General features: G+C 43.7%; 1 protein-coding gene across 2 annotated transcripts in view; it reads right to left on the bottom strand.

The window, feature by feature from the left end:
* Window positions 1-1,713: 1,713 nt before the first annotated feature.
* CLMP (CXADR like membrane protein) overlaps window positions 1,714-23,812 on the bottom strand; it is a 45,281-nt gene continuing 23,182 nt past the window's right edge. Inside the window, exons 3-9 of one of the 2 annotated variants that reach the window (XM_064470780.1) lie at window positions 12,139-12,266; window positions 11,025-11,182; window positions 10,119-10,320; window positions 9,138-9,305; window positions 8,660-8,782; window positions 6,888-7,029; window positions 1,714-5,438 (exon numbers count right to left, since the gene is read on the bottom strand). In XM_064470780.1, the coding sequence (XP_064326850.1) occupies window positions 5,144-5,438; window positions 6,888-7,029; window positions 8,660-8,782; window positions 9,138-9,305; window positions 10,119-10,320; window positions 11,025-11,182; window positions 12,139-12,175 (1,125 nt within the window). In that variant the 5' untranslated portion in view covers window positions 12,176-12,266 and the 3' untranslated portion in view covers window positions 1,714-5,143. The remainder of the gene's footprint in view (window positions 5,439-6,887; window positions 7,030-8,659; window positions 8,783-9,137; window positions 9,306-10,118; window positions 10,321-11,024; window positions 11,183-12,138; window positions 12,267-23,812) is intronic. The other variant, XM_009511677.2, reaches the window with a different exon arrangement.

The following is a 23,812-nucleotide window of genomic DNA, read 5'->3' as shown; positions in this document are numbered from 1 at the left end:
CCTTTTAAGATAAGGGAAGTCAGCACAAACCATCACCCCCTATCTGACTAGGTATGGCACGCAAAGCATTTCACCCTGTCCAGAGTACAGAGCTCCCAACTCCCAGGCTACGCAGGAGGTGCTTCTCAGGCACGCAGCGCTAACTTTCGCCCAACACATTGCGCAGCCCCAAGTCTCAGGGGAGCCGTGCTGTTAGCAAGGGATTGCCTTTGCTTTGTTTTTGTTGGTTTTTTTGTGTTTTGTTTTTTTTTTTTTTTAATTACAGGCAGAATTTCAGTAGGACCTAAGAATAGCACTACCTGCACCTTGAAATTAAATAGAGACATTTAGATGTGCAACCGTACTGCACACCATAGACTGATAGTAAGTGAAGGCAGCCTAAAACAACAGTGAGTCAGTGCAGGGAGGAGGGCAGTTTGGCAAATGACTCATTACATTAGAATTAAAGGCTGTTAAGATACTGGACAGAAGTAGCTAATTTACCACGTATCAGAGAAATGAAGGCCCAAGTAGGCTGGACACTGACAAGTACGGTGTGTAGAGTTTTTTTAAATTATGAATTCCAACATTAGGCTTTGAAGCTAATTTAGTGCATTAGAGATCAAGCACTGCTTCTTCTTTAAGGATTTAAAACAGAACTGGGAAGAGAGTGGAGATTGTCAGAGAGACACTTCCTATTTGCAACAACAGCAGTCATTATTTATACAACACTTGCATCTGCACATCCCAGTTGAAGTTTGAAAATCATGCATTTCCAAGGCAGTCCCCTTCCTTTCCCACTGTGTTCTCCCCCTTCAGTGTGTCAGTACAAACTGATCCAGGTTAGAAATAATGCCAGATTCCTGATACTGTACAAAAGTATGCAATTGCACAAGCCCTCTCAAAATGTGTATCACCTAATCAGGGTTTTGGATGTCAACAACTCAGGAGGGATCCAGTGATAGCGTTTCCTCATGAATCTGAGATACAGAAGGACACACCTATGAGACCACTGTGTTGTCACTGTGTTTTGTTTGAAATACTGTGTAATTATGTTGCAATTTTTACTCCCAGATTTCAGTAAAGAAGATTGCTGATGTTGGGAGACCTTTGTGCAAAACACCCCCAGGGAAAGAAGGCTGAAGCACTGCAAGAGAAAATCAGCCACAGTTATGTCTGGTTACCCTAAATTCCACCTACATCTCCCTGACCGGAGATTCCTGCTAGCTAGTCCAACATGTTTATCTGCAGAGAAGATCTAAACTGTCTGAACACAGCTCTTAGTTGTTCAAGGTTTCATTGTTATCTCACGCCCAGTTCAGGGGATGAACTGGTAACACACCAGGTATTTCAGAAGCAAGGTCGCGGATGCGGGAGTGGGAGGGCGGTGGCATCTGAGGTTTGTATCTGTGCTGTGTCTGCGCTGGCACTATTTACCATACTAGGCTGAGGCATCTATGTCCTCAGCCACAATATCTCAGGCAAAATAACTGCATTGAAGTCAAAACACCATTTACTTCAGTACACCCAAGGTTTCACATATTTCATACCACATCACGTAATTTAGACTGAAAAAATACCCAGGAAAAAGACCAGCTTCCCCATACTTTCTACAGAAATATGCACCCAGTCCTTGTTAGCTTAAAAACGGTATTTTTGACTCTGTACTTTTTTTTCCCTTGGATTCAGCTTGACAGCGTATAACACATCATGCCACAAAAGATGGAGCATTAGTACGAGTTTAGTTGAGCTGTAGCACTTAAGCTGCAGCACATTTATTTATAAAACGACCAAACAAAAAAAATATTACGAAATCATTGATTCAAAGGAATCAATAATAAATATTTGCTTTCCTCTGAGTTGTTCAGACACAGTACAAGTACACCAACTATAGCAGGTAGAAGAGATACAGGCTTAGTTTAGCTGCTGAGAAACAAAAGAAAGCTACATAGCATTGTATGCGTTTAATCACACTAGCAATAACTGGTATATGACAGTAAATGCTTTAAGTACACTATTTTACAAAATAGAGTTTGGCTTATGGTTCATTTGCTTCCCTTGTGCAACTCCTGAGAGTATCATCCGGAGCTCAAAAAGTGTCCCTTTGAAAATAGAATACCTTTGAAACGATTTCTCTCTTTTATCTCCTTTGAGTAGTGAACATTTCCCTTTGGGCTTCATGCTAGCAACTGAAGAGCAGAATTGACATTGTATTCACCTGTGAGATCACTGATGTGAGGTCTGAAAAGCACCGCAGCCTTTCAGACTTTGAGATTTTCAATCACCGTGACGCCCACACTAAGCAGAGCCACACATCTTTGCGCATTTGTTCCACACCAGGAGGTGGCCACGGTGCTTTTTCCGGCGCAGTTTGTATACAGGGCAGTCTGCACATGCCCAGACAGTGGGCACGCACACCGCCTGCTTCCCGACAGGGCTAGGAACAGCCAGGAATGATCACCCACACCAGGCTTCAGCAATTGCTTCCAAATAACCTCTTTTCCCCAAGGTCCATAAACCTTTCATCCTATGCAGACAGCTAGCTCGTATGACAAGGAGAGACTTCTCTGCTCCAGGAGAGTTGGAGACCAGGAGGGGGCTGGCACGGCTGATGTGTCCTGCAGCCTATTCCCAAAGGCCTCCAGGGAAGAGACTGCCAGGAGCAGGCTGGGCAAATTCTCCTAGCTGGCAGCAAGTGGCCTCTAGGCCATAGACGGAGCATCCTCCTCTTTGCTAATTGCAAGTCTGGCCTGTGACTCAAAGCTAACCTACAGCATTTGGCACTCGGACTGTAGCCAGCTCAACTGTTTGAATTATTACCCTTATTTGTGGTAATAAGCTTCTGGTTGCTCAGGCATGTATTCTTTACTGAGGAAAGCATTTCTGTTTTTATATGCATAGAATAAGTATCCTCAGATACAACGCAGGTAACATTAAGCACAATAAGCAACCATAGAAGAAGCCACAAACTACTGTAGCAGTCCTGCTCATGCTCTTCGGAACTTTCCCAGCTCTGGAGTTCCTTGTAGGCACTTTGGAGCGCCTAAACCATCAGAGTCCAGGAAAAGAGCGACTGCAGAGGAATCACAGACACTTACAGCTGCAGCTCCCAAGCAGTGACAGCCACTACCAGAATCACCAAACCACAGTTGACCCAGGAACGTACCTCTGGAATATCCAGGGAAACTGTCTAGGTAAAATGACACAGCATCTAACACCAGGAGCTGTCATGAAAGTAGAAGCTTATCAAACACCTAATACCAGATGTCTCCTTTGTTTAAATCTGTGACTCAGGACTGCTTTCCCTGCACAACAGATCAGTGCTTTGTCCTGCCAAGGGTCACTAGGTTGACTCTGGGGTAGAAAGGGCAAGTGAAATATTGGTACACGGGATGAAAATGGGCGACTGCTCCTAGGAAGAGAAGCTCTCAGTATAGGACAAGTTTGAAAACTATTTCCCATAAGGAAGTAGCCCAAGCAGGGCCTGGCTTTGATCAGGTTGTCTAAGATCTCAAGCAAAGAAGCTAGAATTCTGGGTCTCATTCAGAAAAGGAGGTTAATTACAGTCCCTGGAGTGAAAGAATTATAGATTTGTGGTTCTGTGCTGATCCATCTCCTGTAGGCTCATTCCACAAATTGGAGGGAAGCTTCCCTCCCTCAAATAAACCCCCCCACCCCCCTTTTTTTTTTTTTTTTTTTTTAAGAAAATAATCAGTCCAGGAATACAGGAATCTAGAACCTACAAGCTCAGTGTCTTGTGTGTAGCAGTGGTCAGAGCCAAGTTCTTCAGAAGAAAATATAAATGACAGAATTATGCAAGCATCTGCCTGTCCCTATCTCCCATCGTTTCCTACTGGCCTTCAACTTGAAGTATAAGACTTTATATTCCTTGGAAGTGTTTATTCTAGCTAATTTAATCACAGAAAATATTTTTATGATTCTTGCCATTGTTTGAGTCATGCTAAGGTTTGAGCCTCGACAATAGCACGTGGCCCAACATTTGGTGTATGAATGGGAAATTGCACACAAGTATTTTCTAACGGAAGCAGCATTGTGCTCGATTACCTGTCCCTGGTGTATTTTCCTCACTACGGGCTTCTGTCACTCTATCCTTCAGTCTTACCTGGATGCCTGAAGGTCAGCTCAGGAAAGCTGTTCGTTCAGTTTGGGAAGAGCTCTCCGTAAGGCTTCTACAGCACAGCTCACCCCAGAACTGGTGAATTCACAACCTGGCGACCGCAAAGATATCTTCCAAATGCTTCGTCCAGGCTTTTTGGTAGATTGGTGGCCCTCACTTTTTGAGGCGCTGCCTTCATTTTGGATTCAGTGCCCAATTCTCATCACACTAAGGCTCATTTGCCACAGATAGCACTCCAGTGGAGTTACTGTGTCTTTGCAGTGCTGACCGTAAAAGCGGAGTCAGGCTCCTGGACGTATCTCTCTGGGTGCATCATTAAGTTTATTTTGGCAATTAAAGCACCTCTGTTTCCTTGACGTAAAGAGTTCTTTCTCTTTAGCACTGAGATTAGTTCAGACACATGCCTTAATACTGCGCATCTTGACCTTTTTGAGTGGTCCTTTCATTTCCACTCTGGTTTCAGCCTCCACAAGTATTTCACTGCAAGACTGAATTCAGGAAAGGTGAAGCATCTGCCAGTTCCCTTTGAGGCTGAACACCAGACTGCCCTCAGCAGAGTCTGCCTCAAAAATCTTCAGATAAGACAATGCACCTTTGAGAAAGTTCTCCAAAACCAGTACAAGAGACTTTCCTCCCCACAAAACCTCTCTGGAATATTATGCATCTTTATGTCTCTGTTGATCTCTCTTAACAATCCTGAGGTTTGGCTTAATTTCATTAGTACAGCGCCTAGCTGTTTTAGTTTTAAAATGCTCAGTGTTCCATTTCCAAAGAAAGATAACTTAAAAACAAGGCTCCCTTTTCCCTCAAATGTATCTTTCCTCAAAAAACCAAAATTCTGTATCACAACCTCAGTGCTGGAAAATGTAAGAAAGAGTTGAGTGGGAGGGCTTCTTGTGGTGTGAATAATCACAAGTGATTAAAATTAAGCTGACCAGGAAGATAACTAATCTAACAACTCCTGTGTGGCTGGTGTTACGTGAGGCGTTTCTGGGCAGCAGGAGTCTCCAGACGGCTGGTGAGCGGTCACACGGTCTGGAACGCTCGGCTTTGGGCAGGCACCATGACCAGCGTCGCTCCCATTTTCATCAGGTTAGTGTAGTCAACTCTCTTTGGCTCAATTTCTTTTCCTTCCGTCTCCCTCTGGCTGTACTGGGGAGGAGTTAGATGGGGAGTAGCTTCCGTTGACAAAGTCCGTTGGCTGCGAGAGGCACTGTTGGCTGTCGACCTGGTTGAGGAGGAACCTGAGCGTGAGCTCCTGGAACCAGAGGAAGAGGAACTGGGCTTGACGAGATGGGCCTTGGGTGCCTCTGCATCTTCTCTGCAAACAGATGACAGAGCTCAAGTCAGAACAGAATAGAATGAGAACAGAACCGCTTATACGTTTTACCAGACTGAATTGCTGCTGCAATAAACAGTTGCTTGTTGAAGCTGCAAATCACCAGGGCACGTTTGTCCAGCAGCCTGAGCAAGGTGCAGGGTTTTCTGAATTCTGTGCCACGTAACTTCGTGGACTGAACTCCCTATTTCTCTGCGGAGCTATTGGTCAAACGGATTCAGAATACATACGGCACACTACTGGCTCTTTGTGTGCGGCTTGGAGGTCTGTGGGATGAATGCCAAGGGTCAGTGCAAACAGTTCAGATAGAACTTACTCATAATGACAGATCACCTAGACAGGACTAGCTGAGACCAGTTCTTCTAGTTAAAAAAAAAATCTGGATAGTGAAAGATGTGCAAGAACTGGGCCCAGAAAGAGAGAGAAGTAACAGTCATGCGTGAAAAGGCGATACAAGAGGCTATAGCTCAAACCAAAAATAAAAAGGCATGCAAGATTTGAAAGCAAAGAGAACTGGAAAAAGGGAAGGGAAGAAATCAGCAGGGACTGCCTTCTTGCTGGCAACCTGACCATCAAGCAGAGTAGCAAACTGCTGAATGGATTATAGTGCTGCCTACTGGTACGCAGATGTCATATGAGGGCAGGCAGTCTTTTACAAATAAAAATAAGGATGGAATAAGGCAAGGGGTTTCTTCAAGGGCAGGAGCAGCTAAAACTCATTCCTGGAAATATCTTTTTCCAGCATTTTCTTTCGTGAGAAGTTTAGGCTCGATTGGCTAGAGACCAATCTCTGCTTAGGGAATTAAGTGGCAGACCTCACACGCATGTAACAGTTGAGTTCAAAGAACATGCGTCAGCATTCCTGGTACACCCGCTCAGGGCGAGGCTTCTCAACTCTGCACACAGCAGCTCAGGGGATTTTTCACCCTGAGCTAAATCCAGAAGCACAGTTGTTCAAAAGACTCAAGAAAGACTGTGAGAACCCGCCTGCCTCAAGGCATTCCCAACAGAAATTGCAATTGGAAAATAAAAAAAACCCAAACCAAAAAAAACCCCCGAAACCAAAACCAAACCACACCAAACCTCTCAGAACCACAGTGGACAAGTGGGTTGAATTTAGTACTGGAGAGTATTACACAAATGCTTTAAAATGCTGAAATTGCAAGCGTGAGAGCGAATATTTTATTGAGTTTTATGGTAATTTGTCAGGGGGTGAGGGGAAACATTTTCATCTATAATTTTCTGGAAAGTCTTCACAAAGATGCTTCACACAGTCAAGAAATCTGTCAGTGATGCTTCAGGGAGTCTTTAAAGCTTTTTAGAACAACCTTTTAAGACACTTACACCCAGGTTACTTAAAACTGTAGTGAAAGATGTGTGAAACTGAAAGAAGGGAGGGCAGGACGTGGGGGATTAAATAAGAGGCGTTACCTGATTTCATTTGGCGCCTCCTCTTCCTCATATCTCTTCTTTTCTTTCCTCCTTATTGTCAGCCTCACCACCAGGAAGAGGAGGGAAAGTCCCACCACCACGCCACACACCGCTCCAGCGATCACGCCGATGTTTTGTGCATCTGTTGTCCAGAAAACGAATATGTTAGTTGGTAAACTCTCCCTAGGGTCCTATGGTCAGATTCTAGCCCACACTACAGCTTACAGCACTGGTTATAAATCAGAACAGAATGTATTAGTCTACTTATTTAGGCGTGTCTCCACACAGAGGTTGAACCAGTTTATCTTCAGGCACTGGTTCTAAACCTGAGCTAACAGTGAGAAAAGCATTCACACCTCTGGACGGGTGGGATCACAAGTGCTATGCCTTCAGCTACGGGTCAGAATTGAAATGAGGAGGAAAAATCCTCTCCTAGGAGCACAGAGCCACAGAAAGTAGAGACAGACAGGATAGCCCAACATGCAAAGCAAAGCACCAAGCAGTTTCCTAGAGGCAGAAGAGTGTTTGAAGTACAAATGTTTCCCCATGAGGATTTTTTTTTTTCCCTTCAACTCACCCTGAAATGATTACAGCCCACTTGCAGAATGAATTATTCAGCTGGGAAAAAGGTGACCTGAGGCGGGTAGAGAGGCAGGAGGAAAGGAAGACCACACTGTGCAGGTGCAAGGCCTCTTTCATCCAAAATAGCAAAGTTAATGAGAGAACACTTCCTAGTGTGTATGGGCCCTCACCTGATACTTTATGACAACATCTTTTGATAAGAGTGGTTAGGTTGGGTTTGGCTGAAAGTTGTTTCCCCTTAAGGCTTGTCCCTACGGAGGGTTTAGCAAACCAAAGTGAGGTTTTAAACCAATTCGGTTCAATTGGCATAAAAGCTGCCTGGATGCTTTTGCTTCAGATGCCTGAGGCGAGCAGGTTTTCCTTGCTACATGACCACATTCCAGTTATTTCAGGCCTGGCTGGGCAGGCAATTCCAAAGCTATGGCATCCCCACAGAAAAGACTTCGCTCTTAGCAGCCTTTTATCACAGCAGTTCCAGCTCCTGCTGATCTCTCCTGAGAGCTGCACATAAAACCCTGCTGACCTCTATTGTTTGGATTTATCCTCAGTGCTCCTGCCAAAGGCCACTCTTTTCCTTGCTTGTATATGCAAAGACACAGATATCTAGACAGGACATGCACACACCCTTCATGGAGTTTATCAGGTGGGACACTGATGTTAATCTCGTGTGCAGGACAGAATTTATTAAATCTGGATTAAAATCAAACTGTGTCAAAAGTTGCTTTTTATTCCGCACATTACTTCATGTCAAAGTCAACCTTTCCAGCTGCCTTTAGAGAGTTTACTGTCTCAAATGCAACAGAGAAGTAATGCGGAATTGGAATGATGGACTATCCACATGGAGATTGTATACTTGAGAGTAATCTCATGCAATCACTCCAGCCAGAAGTACCTCTAAAAGCTGGAGGCTCTGGAACCTCTAACTCACCTTTTTTTCCCCCTTTTATTTTATTAGTCATTCTCAAAACCAAATTTTCTAACAGACCAAAAGATCGGAGTTCAAATGATGTATTTACCACTTTAGGTTATACAGAGACCTGCTATGCAAACCAGAAGTGCAATAAAAAAAGAGATGATTCACATATGAAAGGGCGAAGGCGTGGCACAGAGTTTACCAGCTGAGATGCAGCAGCTGTGAAGCAGCACTGCTCGTACAGTGGTGCAAAAGCTAGTTATGTGCCAATACTTACGCTGCACCGTCACCTGAACAACACAGCTTTCTTGTCCGGCCTCATTGGTGGCAATACATTGGTATAACCCTGTGCTCATCTGCGTAAGATTCTTCAGTAAGACTTGCCCAGGATTAGAAATGTCTGAAACAGGAAAAGCCAGGATTAATCAAAAAAGACTAAGAAACCTTAACAGTAGATAGGACACCAGCACCACTTGAACTTCCTGATCCAGTCAGTTCAAGAACAACCGATGATGCCTCACAAAAGACTATTTGTCAACCTTCAGCAAAGCACTGAACAAACGCCTTGCTCAGGGTGGAGCACAGCGTGGAGTCCAGCTGCAGCGGTGAGAGGTACTGGCACACCGCTGCTAGCGCTGCCATCAAGTCACCCCTGCTTAAAAAGCAGGCACGTGACTGTACACGTGCACTTACATGTGGGTGGTTATCCGGCTTTGAGCGTACCGAGAGCTCTTGGAGGAAATGACCTGACTTACTGACTCTGGATGTAGGCGGGAGATGTTCAGCTCGCTCGTCTTCCTCATTTATGCGCTGCCATCGGTAGGAGATGGGTGCGGTACCAGAGGCAGAACGGCACTGCAAGGACAGTTCCTTTCCTTCCAACAGCTCCCCTTCTAGCCAGCATTTGGGCTTGGAAGGTTTTTCTAGAAGAAGCAGAAGACGGGTCATGCAAACGCAGCAGACTGTTTTCTCAGTGGAAAGCCTTTTCTTTAGCAAAGTACGTAATTTAAGCAGCTTCCAAGAGCTGCCTTCTCTGGAACACATTAAGAAGTGACACCAGCAATGTTGGTTAGGGGACTTCATCTGCAACTGTGTGCAACTTCATAGTCTAAGAAGCAGAGCTGGCTGTCTCAGACATAGAAATGACACATGGATACTTGCATCAGTGGAGTTGTACCACTGCGCTCCTCTTCCAGGTACTATTTAGAGAAAATCTTTTCCCTCCTCCTACTTCTCCATTTCTTCCTTCTACCCGCAGCATCTGGCAGGCCACAGCACTTCTTGCACGGAAGGATAGTGTACATGAAAAATCCAACCAATAAACTGAAGTCAGGGAAGAGAAATGCTAACCCTGGCAGCTTATTTGTCACCTCCGCTGACTTGGATCGGTTTGGGGTCCTGGGACATGAACCCAGAGTCCTCAGCAGGAGATCTGGACAGGGTGATTGCCAGCTAAGCTAGAATATCAGTCTAGTTTGTGTGATGAGATCATAGAGATAATTTGGAAAGAACAGTTCATATGATTTTGCAGATGATTATACTTACCTCAAAACAGTTCTTTAAGCTCTTCCTGTGTCCTGTCCTTTGCCAAAAATTGCAAAGGCAGATACAGAGTTGGACAGTGAAACCTGATCGTGAGATGTCTTTGTATTTATACCCTGCTGAAATAAATCTCTCTACAGGAAACGAGTCTAGTGATTTTTTTTTTCTTTAGAAGAACAAGAAAATGACCTTACCTACAACCTTCAGGGTGATGCGAGCCCATTCGTACTGCCCAGCATTTTTAACCTTACATATGTACTTCCCTGCATCGCTGGACTGCAGGGATATGATTTGTAAGGATGCATCTCCAGCAAGGAAGTTGGATGTAAAGGAAACGCGCCCTTTCTGTTCCTCATTCAGGTCATCATAAACACGGCCTCCAGAGTAAGTGATCACCTGAGGAGCAAAGGCAGTCACAGATCAGCCAGTTGTCATTTTACTTTCACACAGAACAACAAATCAAAGCATTTTCAGGAACTACAGACTAAGGTTCTGCATGGTTAAGTGACTGGCCAAGGGTCACGCAGGAAGCCTGTGGCAGGGTGGAAGATTAAGCCTGGATTTCAGATCTGAGACTGATACATAAGCGGTATTTATGCTAGAGATCTATAGTGGAGCATTCACGCTAGTTTCAAAATAGACATCAGCTTAAACCATAATATAAAAAAAGCAGTCTTTAATTTTGGCTGGTTTTGGCTAGCTAATATAAGTTACTGCAGACCTGATTTTCATAAGCACTAAAGGGCTCTATTTTTTCCTGAAACCAAGGTTTCAAGAATGGCCTACAAAATCCAAGGTAATTTTCGAAAACCTGAAGAGCAATTCTGAAGTTTATCCAATGATGAGTGATTGCACAACAGCACAGTTTAAAGAAAACTCGATTGTAACACAACCTGTTCCAATACAGCATGCATGACTATCAAATAGCTTTTATACTCTGTAAATCTCTAAATAAATCAGCTGTGTTTTTTAAACACTGCTTGCTTCATCAGAATAACTTGAAAAGATCATCGCAAAAGTCTCTTTAAATCAACGGCTGCCGACGTCAACATAGGGATAAGACTATTTTCTCAGCAGATGCTAATCATGGTGGAACCTACCGCTTTTTGTACTGTTTCAGAAATGTGCAGCAGCCACTCAATATCCAGGCTCCCTTGCTCCAGGAGGCCCAGGCGGTGGTGGCAGGGCAAGGTCACGTTTTCTTCAGCCACTCTCTTAAATTCAGTTTGAGCCTTGGACAGCCAAACAGAACAGGAAGCTGAAAGACAGATACTGGTGGTCAGAGGCCAGGATTAAGGATGCACCTCTGTGCTGACAAGTGTTGCTAGCTTAGGCGTTGCTGGATTCTTCCTCATTTGCTTCCCAGCATCAAAGAAAACTCAACAGCTTGGCTTCCTGGACAGATTGCAGCTGATTAAAGGAGACATCTATACATACATAGGCAGTTAGTTTCACACTAATATTTAAGCACAAAGAACAGATGGCTTCACACTCCAGAGCTGTCAATACTAAAGTCACACCCACACCTTCTACGTACTCAAAATTTCAGATAATCTCACTGGTTTTGCCTTCACCTTCTAGTACCTTAATTCATAAGCAGTATTTCCACCCAGAAGACTTTCAGAGCCCATCGCTTTATTCCTATGTCAGTCTGACAAGGCTTGGAGTCTTTTCCCCAGCACTGGATATTTGTTGCACTGGAAATAGGAGACCAGCCTGGCAACAAGAGGGTTAACCTTGAGAAAGTCATGGTACAAGTAGGCTAGTGAAGTGTCTTTGAATAGCAACGTGAAAAAAAAAGTTGTCAAAAACGTTTTGTCAGGATTTCTTAAAAAAAAAACACAAAAAGGACGACATTGCCAAGCCAAACCACTAGATGGAAGCAGAGCCTTCTAAATGTTAGCCGGTAAAACCCAAACCGCGTGTTAACTGCTGAAACCGGGAGCAGGAGACGTGCGCCGCAGGGAAACGTGGTGTTCACCCGCACGGCCTTAGTCGCTGTGAAACTCGCACCTTCTTTCCGCACTGCATCCCTGCTAAGCCGAAACAAAATCAGAGGTCGATTCTTGGCTTTGCTTATCTCCAACTGTTGATAACCATGGTAAATTCAAACCCAGTTAAACTGACCCAAAAGATCAGAGATATGGAAAACTACGGGCATTTAGGTCAGGGACCCCCAGGTCTGCTATGATACCAAATAAAAAGTTTTCCAACCAAGTTTCCGCAGGGATTTCAGGGGCACAGATGCCATCTGTCTTTTGTGTGTGAATCTTCAGAGTGCAGTTAGGCTGTCCTTAAGTTTTGCTGTTCAAGAAGAAAGTCTAACAGCATTTTTCTTTCCCCTGTGAAATGAATTGAGGGGAAATATCTTGCTTCTTGAACAAATTATTGTGAAACTGATGAAAACTCTGACAGCTGACAGCGCTGGGAAGTCGCGTCTGATTGAACACACAACCCTGTGATTACATAGCAAGATTACTAGCGAGTCCGTAAGAAGCTCTAGTTACACAGGCTAAATTTGTTCCCATACCTGTATTTAAATAGTGGATCTTTAACCTTTCCTTTACCTTTAATTGAGGGAAAAAAAAAAGAAGAGGGAGGAAAAATTACATTAACATAACACTTCCTCAGCTTTTTTTGTTTCTTCATGACCATCTCTGGTTTTAGACAATTCATTCTGTTCCTGCTCCCATTCTCACACCTGCCGCTGGTTTCTTAGCATGACCGTCCCCCAGCCCCTAAGCCTTCTGATATTTAACTGATACTTGCCAAGCACTTCTATAAAGGTGTCACCTACTATGTGCATGCACGTATATAGAAGACCTTGAATTTTAAGACATGTGGAGCCTTGCAAAGCATTAAGCTCTCCTCCCCTGCATAGATCTGTGCAGGAATTGATGAGAGTGAAAGCTCCTTTTCAGGCACATTAGCTGCTTTCTTTAAAAGGAAAATTAATCCAGTTTATCACTGGATTCGCTAGTCTCCAAGCTCCATCTGCCAAATACAATTATACATTCTGCCTAAGACAAACGCCTGCTTTCTCCTACAGCCCACATTGCTGCGGGCTGCCTTCATTAACATGCTGACACTCGCTAGATGACTGATCAATAAGTTTAATTTAAGCACCACACAGCAAGCATTCGCATAACAGTTGCAACACTGTCGAAGTCCTGCGCCAGCAGAGCACTGAGGTTTTTGTGCGCACCTCACAGGACGTTCTACATTTTAAAATGTGGTTTTCTATTTAAAGCCTTCATCAGGGGTTATAAATCACCTTCTGAGGGAGCGTAACAAGCATCATTTCCATTCCTCTCTGGCCCGGACAGACAGTTTTTGGATGAGCTCACACCTTGGTCTGTTCTTGTTGCCCCCAGCAAACATGCTCTGGATTTAAGACCAAGCTCTGTACCTATAAGCTCATCTTCTAAATGGGAGTAAGATCAGGGAGACATCCAACAAGACAGTGACTGCAAATTTCTAAAGCACCCTTTGTTTTTTTCAATCATGCAATCAGAGGTAATTTGGAGCTGATTCACCGTTGAACTGATAAACCAAAATCGTCACGCATATTGCATACTTTTCCATGACAAGTCTGTCATATTAAAAAAAGTCCCTTTAGTTCTTATTAGTTCTTTAATAATGCTCACAAAAGCAGACCAAAGAAGTTCTGCAGGTGTTCTAGACAAAACCTTCACTTCATTTTCTTTCCAGTTATCTATACCTGCACAGAGTCAAAAGGAAGCTCAAAACACAACTTCATGAAAGTACCCAAATAGGGGTGCCAGTTATGGAAGTTACCCACACAAAATCCAGAGGTCAATGTCAACAAACATCATGCCTTTTAATAGTGTGGAAAGGGTCTCACTGCAGCAAGCAGTGATGAAATGGAAATTCACCTTTAGATACGTGCTGGAATTTCCAGTGTATGCCTCAGAAAGAATAAAGAACTAGAAAACCTACTCAAGCATCCTCTAGGTTAAGTGTTTTATTATTCAACAAAGAATAAATGGCCTCTGAAGTTCTTGTATTTGTGTAGATGAGACCTAGCAAGAATAGGTCAAAGAAATCAGATGTTGCTCATAGTGCATTTACCATTCCCCCGCCCCACTCAGTTTAAGTTTCATTTAAATGAGTACTAAAGGAGAGTGGCTGCTTACAGAGGACTCCTTACAGCAGCAGACACCTCCACACAGTGGCCGGTTTGCAAAGGCAGCTTGCTCCCAGCAGGCGCTTTCGCTCTGCTGGATGGGTGCACAGCTGGCTCTGCACCTTTGCCCCTCCAAGAGCTTCTCGGCCGCACGAGGGCAGAGCCTACACAGAGGAACGCCTTAAAGCCTGGCTCCGGTAGACAATAGATGAAGACAATAGATGATTTTCCCAGAACTCACATCCAAGAGTCTTGCTCAGTAATGCCACATATATGCAGGCTCCACAGTTCTTACCCGAAAAAACCTCTTCTCCTTCCACATCCTGTGTGCAGCAATTTACACTGCAAAGAGCAATTTGGGAATTGCTTCTTTCAGCTTTACGCAGCCCACATCCCATGACTTCAGAGGGAGCTTGGTTTGTTTTTCCTGCAGAGCAGGAGCCCTAAGCTTATTGCAGCTACAGCATTTTGAAAGCATTGGCCCTGGGCCTGAAAAAAAGCCTTGGGTGCAGCGCCAGGCTTGCTGACACACCACAGGCAATGCAATGTTCTGTATTTGGCAGGGAGGAGACCATTGTGATGTCTAAATGCTTGCTCTATTGTTCAGAAGACAATAACTCACCCAACACCCTGCAGACAAGGAAAAAAGATTCTTTCATCCCACACTGATGTTTTAAATATCCAAGAAATACCGAGCCACAGATATTTTAAACAATACCAAAGTTAGCACACCTAAACAGACAGTACCCAAACAGCACAAGCAGAGAGTTACCAGGGGAAGGGCACAGATTGGGTCAGGGCACACAAAGGGATTTTTAACCCTCTCAGTAACAGGCCATTCTGCCTTGCATACATAGCACATTGTAAAGAAGGGGAAAGAAATGTGGACGATGTCTCGTGCAAAGATGTCAAAGTATTTCCCACATTTTTAAAGGGCTACTGATTTTAAATGTATCCCATATAGGGATCTGTATCACAGATAAGAGGATTTGAATTTCAGGAAAGCCTGCCCTTGGAAATGCATCAACCATCTCCTGTGCAACGCAGCAAGTGCTGAGCAAATTAGGATGGGTATTTGACCTTAGCACAGATTATGACCACCCAAAGTAGTGTTTTCATGTCTGAATCCTTAAAACGATCACACATGCTTTCATAGACATGCTATTCTGAAGCCTAGTTTATTTTCATGCCCATCTAATAACAAGTATATATACACAAATGCACATATATCAACAAATATACATATCTGCAAGGCACGTAAACATACAAGCAGAATCAAAGTGAAAATAGCTGTTCTGCTGACATTTTTATTCATAGGCAAATTCATGTGCTAAAAGCTAAAGAGCTTCCAGATTTAAATCTTTCATTAGGTTCAGAAGAAGGTTTGAATTAGGGAGCAATGCTAAATATAGATTATACTTTTTAAAAAGTAATAAGTTGTGCTATATCACTTAACTGCTGGAATTAGGAGGAGCAGCCTAGAAAAGATTCAGAGAATTAAGACACAAGAAGCCTGTAACGATGCTTGGCAAACTTGGCCCAAACCATACCTACATCAAGTTACTGTAAGATGTGAACATCCAAAGCAGGTCTTGAAAAGTTTCAGTTGTTCCAGCAGCCTGTGAAGGTCATTCAGCTACTCTTTTTAGAATTTATTTTGGCTTTTTATCAAAGGTGACATTTGCGACAGACTATTCCAGCAAGACACTGATGTCCGAGGAGGAGTAGAAACGCAACCTGTAATTTTCCTGCAACTGGAGACATCTCACACTAGTACCAGACAGAGGGAAGTGACTCAGGAAGCTAGTGACTCAAGTCTGCTGCGGAGGAAAACTTGCTTTAATACAACAGCAAAAGCAGGAATGCCAGTAGTATCTACACACGCAGTTTAGAGCACTGTCTGGACAATTTCCATTTCACCTGTGACAGGTGCTCTGTCTGCTTTTGTTCATTAATATCTAAATGTTTCCTGAATGAAAGTGTGACAGGAACAGCGAATAGCCACTGTTGTCATGGCACATCACAACCTTTCAGAAAAAGAACAGTCCTCTGCAGACAAGTTCTCAAGCGTAACCAATAATTTTGTGGTCTGATTTCGACTCCTTCTTAGGATACTCTTGAAATTATTTTCATATCTGTGTGATTGCACTATCTGAAAATAAGGTCCTTCTGAGAAGAAAGTTTTGGTCCTGTAGACATCTGAGTAACACACACGTTCTCAAAATCTAGGTAGCCTGGTGCTAAAAAACTCCTCAGCACATCTGCCAGTCCCGTGCTGTAGCTGGTCTCAGCTAGACCTGCAGGCTGAACTCCTTGTGTATGGTGCTTCATTTTAGTCCAAATGATTGAATTAGCAAAAGCTTCCTGCTTACACAGTTTGAATTAGCCCAAAGAGAAGAAATATCCACAAATTATTCAGGCTTATAGTGTTCCTCTAGCTGAATAATCCTGCACAGTTGTCTCGCTTGTTCTGCTAAAAACATTTATCCCACTCAAAATGTTTGAAAACACAGTATCTGTCTAAATTAGATATATACAGGAAGACTATGTTTGAGAATTAAGAAAAAAAAAGCCCAGGACAGCCTGCCGTATTGCAACTTTGAATTGCTCCTTCAGATGAGCCAGGAATTTAAGACACTTCACATCTGTCAGAGTTTGATCTTGCTACAGTCTTGCAGGAAAACATTTACTAAGCTCCTTTACAGAAAAGCAAAAGCCTGCCCCCGCTCCGTCCAGTGGTCATTACAGTGGTAAGGTGCAAAACCTGAGCATTGTATAATAAGCAAATTTAGAATTTTATATGCTTACATAGGAGACTGACAGCTACTTTTATGGCCAAAGAATTACATCTGGAGTAAGACTTTCAGAGATGCTAGAGTAACTTGGAAGCTGAAACCAGCTAAGTGCTAAAGCCACTACAGACACTAGTTCTACGGTTAAGTATTTAAGGCTCAGTAGGCCTTAAAATTAAGCTCTTTGTTGAGAAACCAAACATTTCCCCCCCAGTATTACTGTTCAGTAATGATGACAGACACATGTACATTAAGGCTTTTATCTTCCCTTTGACTCTGTTCCCTGGTTTCTGCTGTGGATAAACCGAGACAGTGGATCGCTATGTTGGCTTGTTCCAGAGCTGTAAGGAGAACCCACAAGGTCAACACCCCCCGCTCACCCTCAGACCACACTAGCCCTAACAGTTAGTTACCCTGACAGCATTTTAGGCCAAAATAAATACAAAATAGTGTCGTCTTACAGACAGCTATTTTGCATTCTTTGCACAAGGGAGGAGAAGCTGGGGGGCGGCTGAAGTCTCCTAAGGATAATTAACTCAGCCAAGGCTGCGCTCTGGGACATCAGCTTTCTGTGTTCATTGGCTGGCAGAGGCATAAAGGCCAAAGGTTGCCTTCTCCCAAGAGCTCAAGTGCTCCAAGTGACCAAGACCTGGCCCCCAGCGCATGCTGCCTGCAGCCTGCTCCCCTCCGCCTCCCTTTGATTTCAGGAATTCGGTTGTGAAGCAAAAGCATCTCAAATAGGAAAAATGTGAGCTAACAGTCAGCTCCCACAGGAACAGGCTAACTGTGTTAAAATAAAGAGGTCAGCCTATCCCCATCCATATCCACATAGCATTGCAGAAGTTCTCTGTAATTGGAACCATATGTGCTTGGAGCTGAGGTTTGAGGAGGCTGTTAAAACAGAAAGCAAAGGGGAAGAGTCCTGCGTGTTGCCGAGTTTCCAAGTGGTGACGTGAAGCATTTGGAATTGAAACTGCTGAGAAGCTGGGAAGGCCCAAGAAGAAAAGGAAAAGCAACATTTCACAAAGCAGAGCCTCTGATTTTTAGAGGTTTGCAACAGCTAAGCAAGAGTGCAGGAGGGGGCTAGAACATGATACACAGGCTCCTACTAACAGAAGCATCACCAGCTGCAGAAGCATGGGCCGTTGGCCACCAACCCTTCCCTGGGCAGTCTTAGGTAAGCCAGGGAAGATGATTTGTGGGATAGCTGTTACCAGCACAGTGGCAGCGCACATGATGTGTGCCCAAATGCACTATGTCTTCACATCGCCCCTAGGCGCGAATGAGATGGTCCACCCAGTGCAGGTGCGAGTCTCACGAACGGCCCTAGCTGTAAGGCTGCAAGTTTTCCCTGGGGAAACCTCAGGGTTTCTCCAGCAGGATAAAGACAGGTGAAAGATTGATCTGGAATTACACAGAGGCCACATGCAATCAAAGGATCTTACCTGGATATTCCTAGAATAAAGAGGTAAAATTCTGTCCCTGAAAACACCAACAGGAAGTTTGCCTTGAGCACCATCACACAATTCAATCCAAAGCCTGGAGATGCTTTGGAATAATGGATAAACATTGAAGTTTTTCATTAGCTGAGGATCTTCACAGGCAGCCAGCAGCTGTGGCTGTCCTTTTTCTCATTGCATTTTAAAATCAAATGCAAGTAGATTGTGGGTTTAGATCCCTGGAGACCAGAGAACAGAAACCAAGTCATCAGAACTGCATCTTCCTATTTAATGATTCACAGAGTTTTGTTCAGAGGAGTGTGTGAAGTCCCTTAGCCTTTAGTCCAGGCAGTTTTATCAGTAGAATGGTCCAGGTGTCTTCTGTTTACAGTAACAAAGCTCAGCTAAGCCTTTCAGTAATGCAGCTGGTGATTTCAAGCTGTGTGGACTAGATCCGTACAGAGAGCTTGCCAGTATATATCACAGATTCCTCGGGGGCTGAGGCACCTGTGGCTGTCTGATACTCCCTTTCTCTGCAAGCGTCCTGGGCTGCTTTTTGTACCTCAAAGCTTTGTGAAGAGAACAAGACATTCCACCCCTAAACATCAAAAATTTCACTCCTTTTGACTGGTTTCAAATGAGGCTTGAAAGTATGAGAAGAAAGATGGTTTCAGGAATAATTTCTAGGGTGTCTTCTGCCTGAGAAGTATGCTTAGGCCTCAGTCTTCCAGCAAGCCTATTGCTCCTGTCAGTTCAGAAACATAAAAATGAAGGCACACAGAAATGAAGTTAGCTGCCCAAGGCAGACACCAAGCAGAATCCAGAATACAAACCAAAAGAGACAGTAACAAAGATGTTTACAAAATAATGTTTGTCCATCAGATCTTCCTTCACCCATTTCAAAATCCAAGGAGTAGGTTGCATCAGCTGAGGCAACTCTGAAAATCAGCAGGATAGGAAGAGACTTAAGGTTGATAAAGATTCCCAGTAAAACCATTCTTATACTTAGGATACTCTCTCCTTTTTTTCTCCCCCCTAGCAAAGTGTAAGATGTTAGCCAGGAACCACTGAACTGATGGGGCTTTTCCGCTGCTTATCATCATAGAAATTCAACTTGTTTCAAGATTGCTAGAAAAGGTATGAAGAAACCTGGAAGGTATTCACAAATAATCTTCATGCCTTTCTGCATCTTTCACTTGCAGAGCTTTTTCAATGAAGTTTGATGCAGTTTTAAGGTACAGACTTCAGTCCCTGTTCAACACATCCATGTTACCTCAATGAGATGTTCAGTTGCGTACTCATAATTGCACATAACACAGTGTGACATCTCACTTATCCACTACAAGCACTACTAATATGGTAAAAAATGAATGCCTAATGTATTAGCACTCTGTCACTTTTCATATTCACTCAATCTCAAATCCTCAGTTATAGCCTACCCTAGGGCAGAAAATGAACAGCAGCAGCAGCTCCTCCCTATCACCCTCATAAGTCTTGTGAAAGAGATAGATTAAACTCTGCAACACTTCTGGGATGAATACAAGGTGCAGTCTTCTGGCATGAGCACGGGACCAGGAACAGCAGCAGCTTAACTTCAGAAGAGTTATGATTACAGATACTGTGCGTCCAGCTGCCTGGAGCCTGTTTCTCACTAATGCTATAGTAGTTTGGATCAATTACTTCATATTTACTGAACCCATCAGAGGTTAGAAAATTAAAGAAACCTCATTCTCTTAGTGCACATCCTTGCACTGGCTTCAGTATGAACCAGAAGGAACAAAAAAAGGGAAGAGCAGGTCCTTTATTATCTTATCACCGTGATTCTACTCCCTCCCTGTGTCTTTCCTAGAGTTTCACACAACAACGTACCAGCTGCAAGCAGACTGAGAACAGATACATCTTTTCTCTTGTTTTTTTCCACTGTTACCAGGAGTTGTGGCATCTGGACATGGACACTAAGGTCTCAGATGAGTAGAGGCGGAGCTCTGTAAATCCCACTTTCTGAATCAGAGCTACAAACTGAGTAAGTGGGGATTACCAAGGCATGTAAACCCCACCGTAAGCGCTGGAAGAGACGCCCACTGACTACACTTTAGGAAGCTGGCGTTACGCAGCCAATTCACTAAATCTATGTGCTGAATATTAGTTTGCATTGTACAGAAGAAAGTCTGATCCTGCATTTGGTGAGGCCCTGTGCTCAAAAGGATCCCAAGGTTCTTCCCAGTAACATTTACAAACCAAAGACTAGGCTGAATACTACACTCGTGAGAACTTGTATTGACTTGAGAAGAGACAAGCATAATTTGGAAAGCATACTGCCTTCAGAGGGATGGCTTTCCCAAGTGGAGCGCAACAGCTATTTTAACTGACAGCAACACTACGCAGCTGCTGCAAGTGATTCTGAAGTTAAGAAAAGGGCTGAGGAGTCAGGCACAGGAAATAAGGAAGTGTCATTTAACACAAAACACAAAGTATGAGAGATTCCTGCATATATATATTCCCCCACCCCCACCCCACAACTGTCAGGACCCCAGCTCTTGTGTACTGACAATAGCCAGAGATGGTAAAGTCTAAGGAGGATTCCACTACCCACAAGATTGCAGTTTGTGAGCCGAGGGCCAAATTCCAACTTCTGGATCCATTCCACTAGACAACAACCTACAGTCCTAAAAAGGACATGACTATACAATAAAGTTACATTAAATAAAGTTGGTTAAGTGCAACAACAATGCTGCAACTTAAGAAACAACAGAAGAAAATGAAGAATTACTTTTTTCCTTCTGGTGAAAGTTTTGGAATGTTTAAAAACATGAAGTATATTGTTTATTGGTTTTCAACAGTCTACTTATTTATTTATAAACCTGGGTTGTTTCTTTTTAAATCTTAGTGTAGATTTATCAAAACCCTAGTCTTATTGTAAAAGTTCAAAGCATGAACAGAAAGCAGATCCATTTCACTTCCCTCAGAAATAGAAGCATGCTTTAAATACTGACTTTTAAAATCTAATTTTAACTGGCTTTCAAAGACACAGGTGGAAAGACTAAAACAAAGCTTCAGTATTACTTGAGCTAAGTAAAATGTGGAAACTGTTGGGGCGACAACAGGGAGAGACACTATTCCAGAGTTAAACAGCTCAGAATCTATCAATCAGAGCTAACCCACACCGAACTACTTCATTTTTAATGGTCATATCAAACAAACTGCTTCTGCAATAGCAAGGAGGTTGGTAGAAAAGCAGATTCTCTTCTCTGCTCACCATAGGGCTCCAATGCCAGCAGCTGAAATGTGTTACATATATTTTGCATGTTTGCAAATACCAAGGGTTCTGCAAAGCAACAAAATCTGCAAAAGCCTAGGGCCATTGCTAGGGGAAACCCAGAATGAGAACATGCAAGCATCATGCCTGCCAAATATTCCTGTGACCTTTGCTCAAAAGAGCAGTCTAGTTCTCCTCTGGCACATGTCCCTTTCCTAGAGCAAGGGATGCCCCAAGTAATGGAGAGGCAGAGCCATTTGTAAGAACAGGCACTGGGTATCAGCATTCTGAGAGTTACAGTACATCATTGAGCTCTGGTGAGCAAGCACAATGTTTTCCCCAAGATGCCGAACAGAAAGAGGGGTTTGAAGCAGGGAGGAGGGTAAAAATGGGATTCAGGCAACCGTTGAACAAATCTGCTAATTGGATGTGAAAAGGTCAGGCATCTTATCAAGAAACATACTGTAAAGGTCAGGTAAAGTATGCAGAACTAAGCCTAGGAGCAATGGGTAGCACACATGACCAGCTCTACTTTGAATTTCCTCTCTCCTTGCCAGTTTATCTAAGAGGTCTGACCAACTTAAAATTTTTAAAACTGAAATTTTCCTATGTTCTTATGCAGACTGAAGTCCCTACCACAACTTCACCAACTGATTTCCTTATGTCCTGGTTTCAGCTGGGATCGAGTTATTTTTCTTCCTAGTAGCTAGCACAGGGCTGTGTTTTTGATTTGTGCCCGAAACAGTGTTGGTAATGTGGAGATGTTTTAGTTGTTGCTAAGTAGGGCTTACAATAGTCAAGGACTTTTTCAGCTCCCCATGCTCTGCCAGGTACACAAGAAGCTGGGAGGGGGCACGGCTGGGACAGCTGACCCCGCCTGACCTAAGGGATATTCCAAACCATATGACATCAAGCTCAGCATACAAAGCTGGGGAAGAAGGAAGGGCGGGGAACATTTTGAGCAATGATGTTTGTCTTCTCAAGTCACCATTACGCTTGGAGCCCTGCTGTCCTGGAGATGGCTGAACACCCGCCTGCCCACGGGAAGCAGCGAATGAATTTCTTGTTTTGCTTTGCTTGCACACACAGCTTTCACTTTGCCTATTAAACTATCTTTATCCCAACCCACAAGTTCTCACTTTTATCTTTCTGATTCTCTCCCCCATGCCACCGGCAGGGAGTGAGTGAGTAGCTCTGTGGGACTTGGTTGCCACAACACCTCAACATCAAGAAACACTTCCACCAGCAGCCCTGACTTATCATAAAGGAAATGTTGAAGAAATAATGTGAAGTGTTGGAGAAAGGCTAGTCTCTGAGAACAAAAAACAAAGGTTACACTGCATTATTTATATCTTGTGAGCAACTTTATTTTGGATTTTGTTGTGATCAACATGTGCATGCCTCATCTTTCAGAGCCACTTTTAAAACTGCTGTTGAGGACAACAAACGATACCTGTAGCACCTGCCATAAACTCCCGGTATCTCAGTTTCAACAGAACTGCTTTAGAACCACAGAGCAGTGGGGGCCAGAAGGGACCTCCAGAGGTAATCTAGTCCAACGCCCTGCTCCAAGCAGACACTCCATCTTGGCAGCCCTTAGCTAGACTCATTCCAGTATATTTGTTTCATACTGGGGAGTCCAAAACTGGGGACAGTACTTCACATATGACTCACCAGTGCTGAGCAGAGAGGAAGGATCACCTCCCTTGACCTGCTTACCTACACTCTTCCTAATGCAGCCCAGGACACCGTTGGACGCCTTTGCCACAAGGGCACGTTGCTGGCTCACATTCACCTTGCTGTCCCACAGAACCCCAGGTATTTTTTCTGCAAAGGGGAAAGGATATAAGCTAAAGGATAAAAGGACTCCAGAGCTAGTACAGGAATACAGGCATTGCATGGAAACAAGGATCTCAGTCGGTCTGTATAGTCTGACGAGAAGTGACAGAGGAAAAATTTCTACTGAATGATTTGGGAGACTCAGCAGTGGGGAATTCTCAGGAAATTAATCTGAACTTCCTGTAGGAAAGCTCAAGCTAGAAAAGGACCTCAAGCCCTGATGCAGAGGTAAGGTTTGCTGGACAAGCTGCAGCTTCTCTGTGCCTCATTTCTGTCCTCTTCAATTTATGTAAGAAATCCTGCATGCCTCAGGGATGCACATGTAAAGCTTACAGAGGGAACAATGAACTTATAGAGAAATCAGAGCCAGACTTCTCAGAGGTGCACAATGCGTAGATGAGAGGCAACAGACAAG

This window comes from Phalacrocorax carbo, chromosome 21 (genome assembly GCF_963921805.1).
Source record: "Phalacrocorax carbo chromosome 21, bPhaCar2.1, whole genome shotgun sequence".
In the NCBI taxonomy this organism is placed as follows: domain Eukaryota; kingdom Metazoa; phylum Chordata; class Aves; order Suliformes; family Phalacrocoracidae; genus Phalacrocorax; species Phalacrocorax carbo.
Note: the sequence above shows the minus strand (reverse complement) of the source record. Positions and strands in the feature narration are given on the sequence as shown.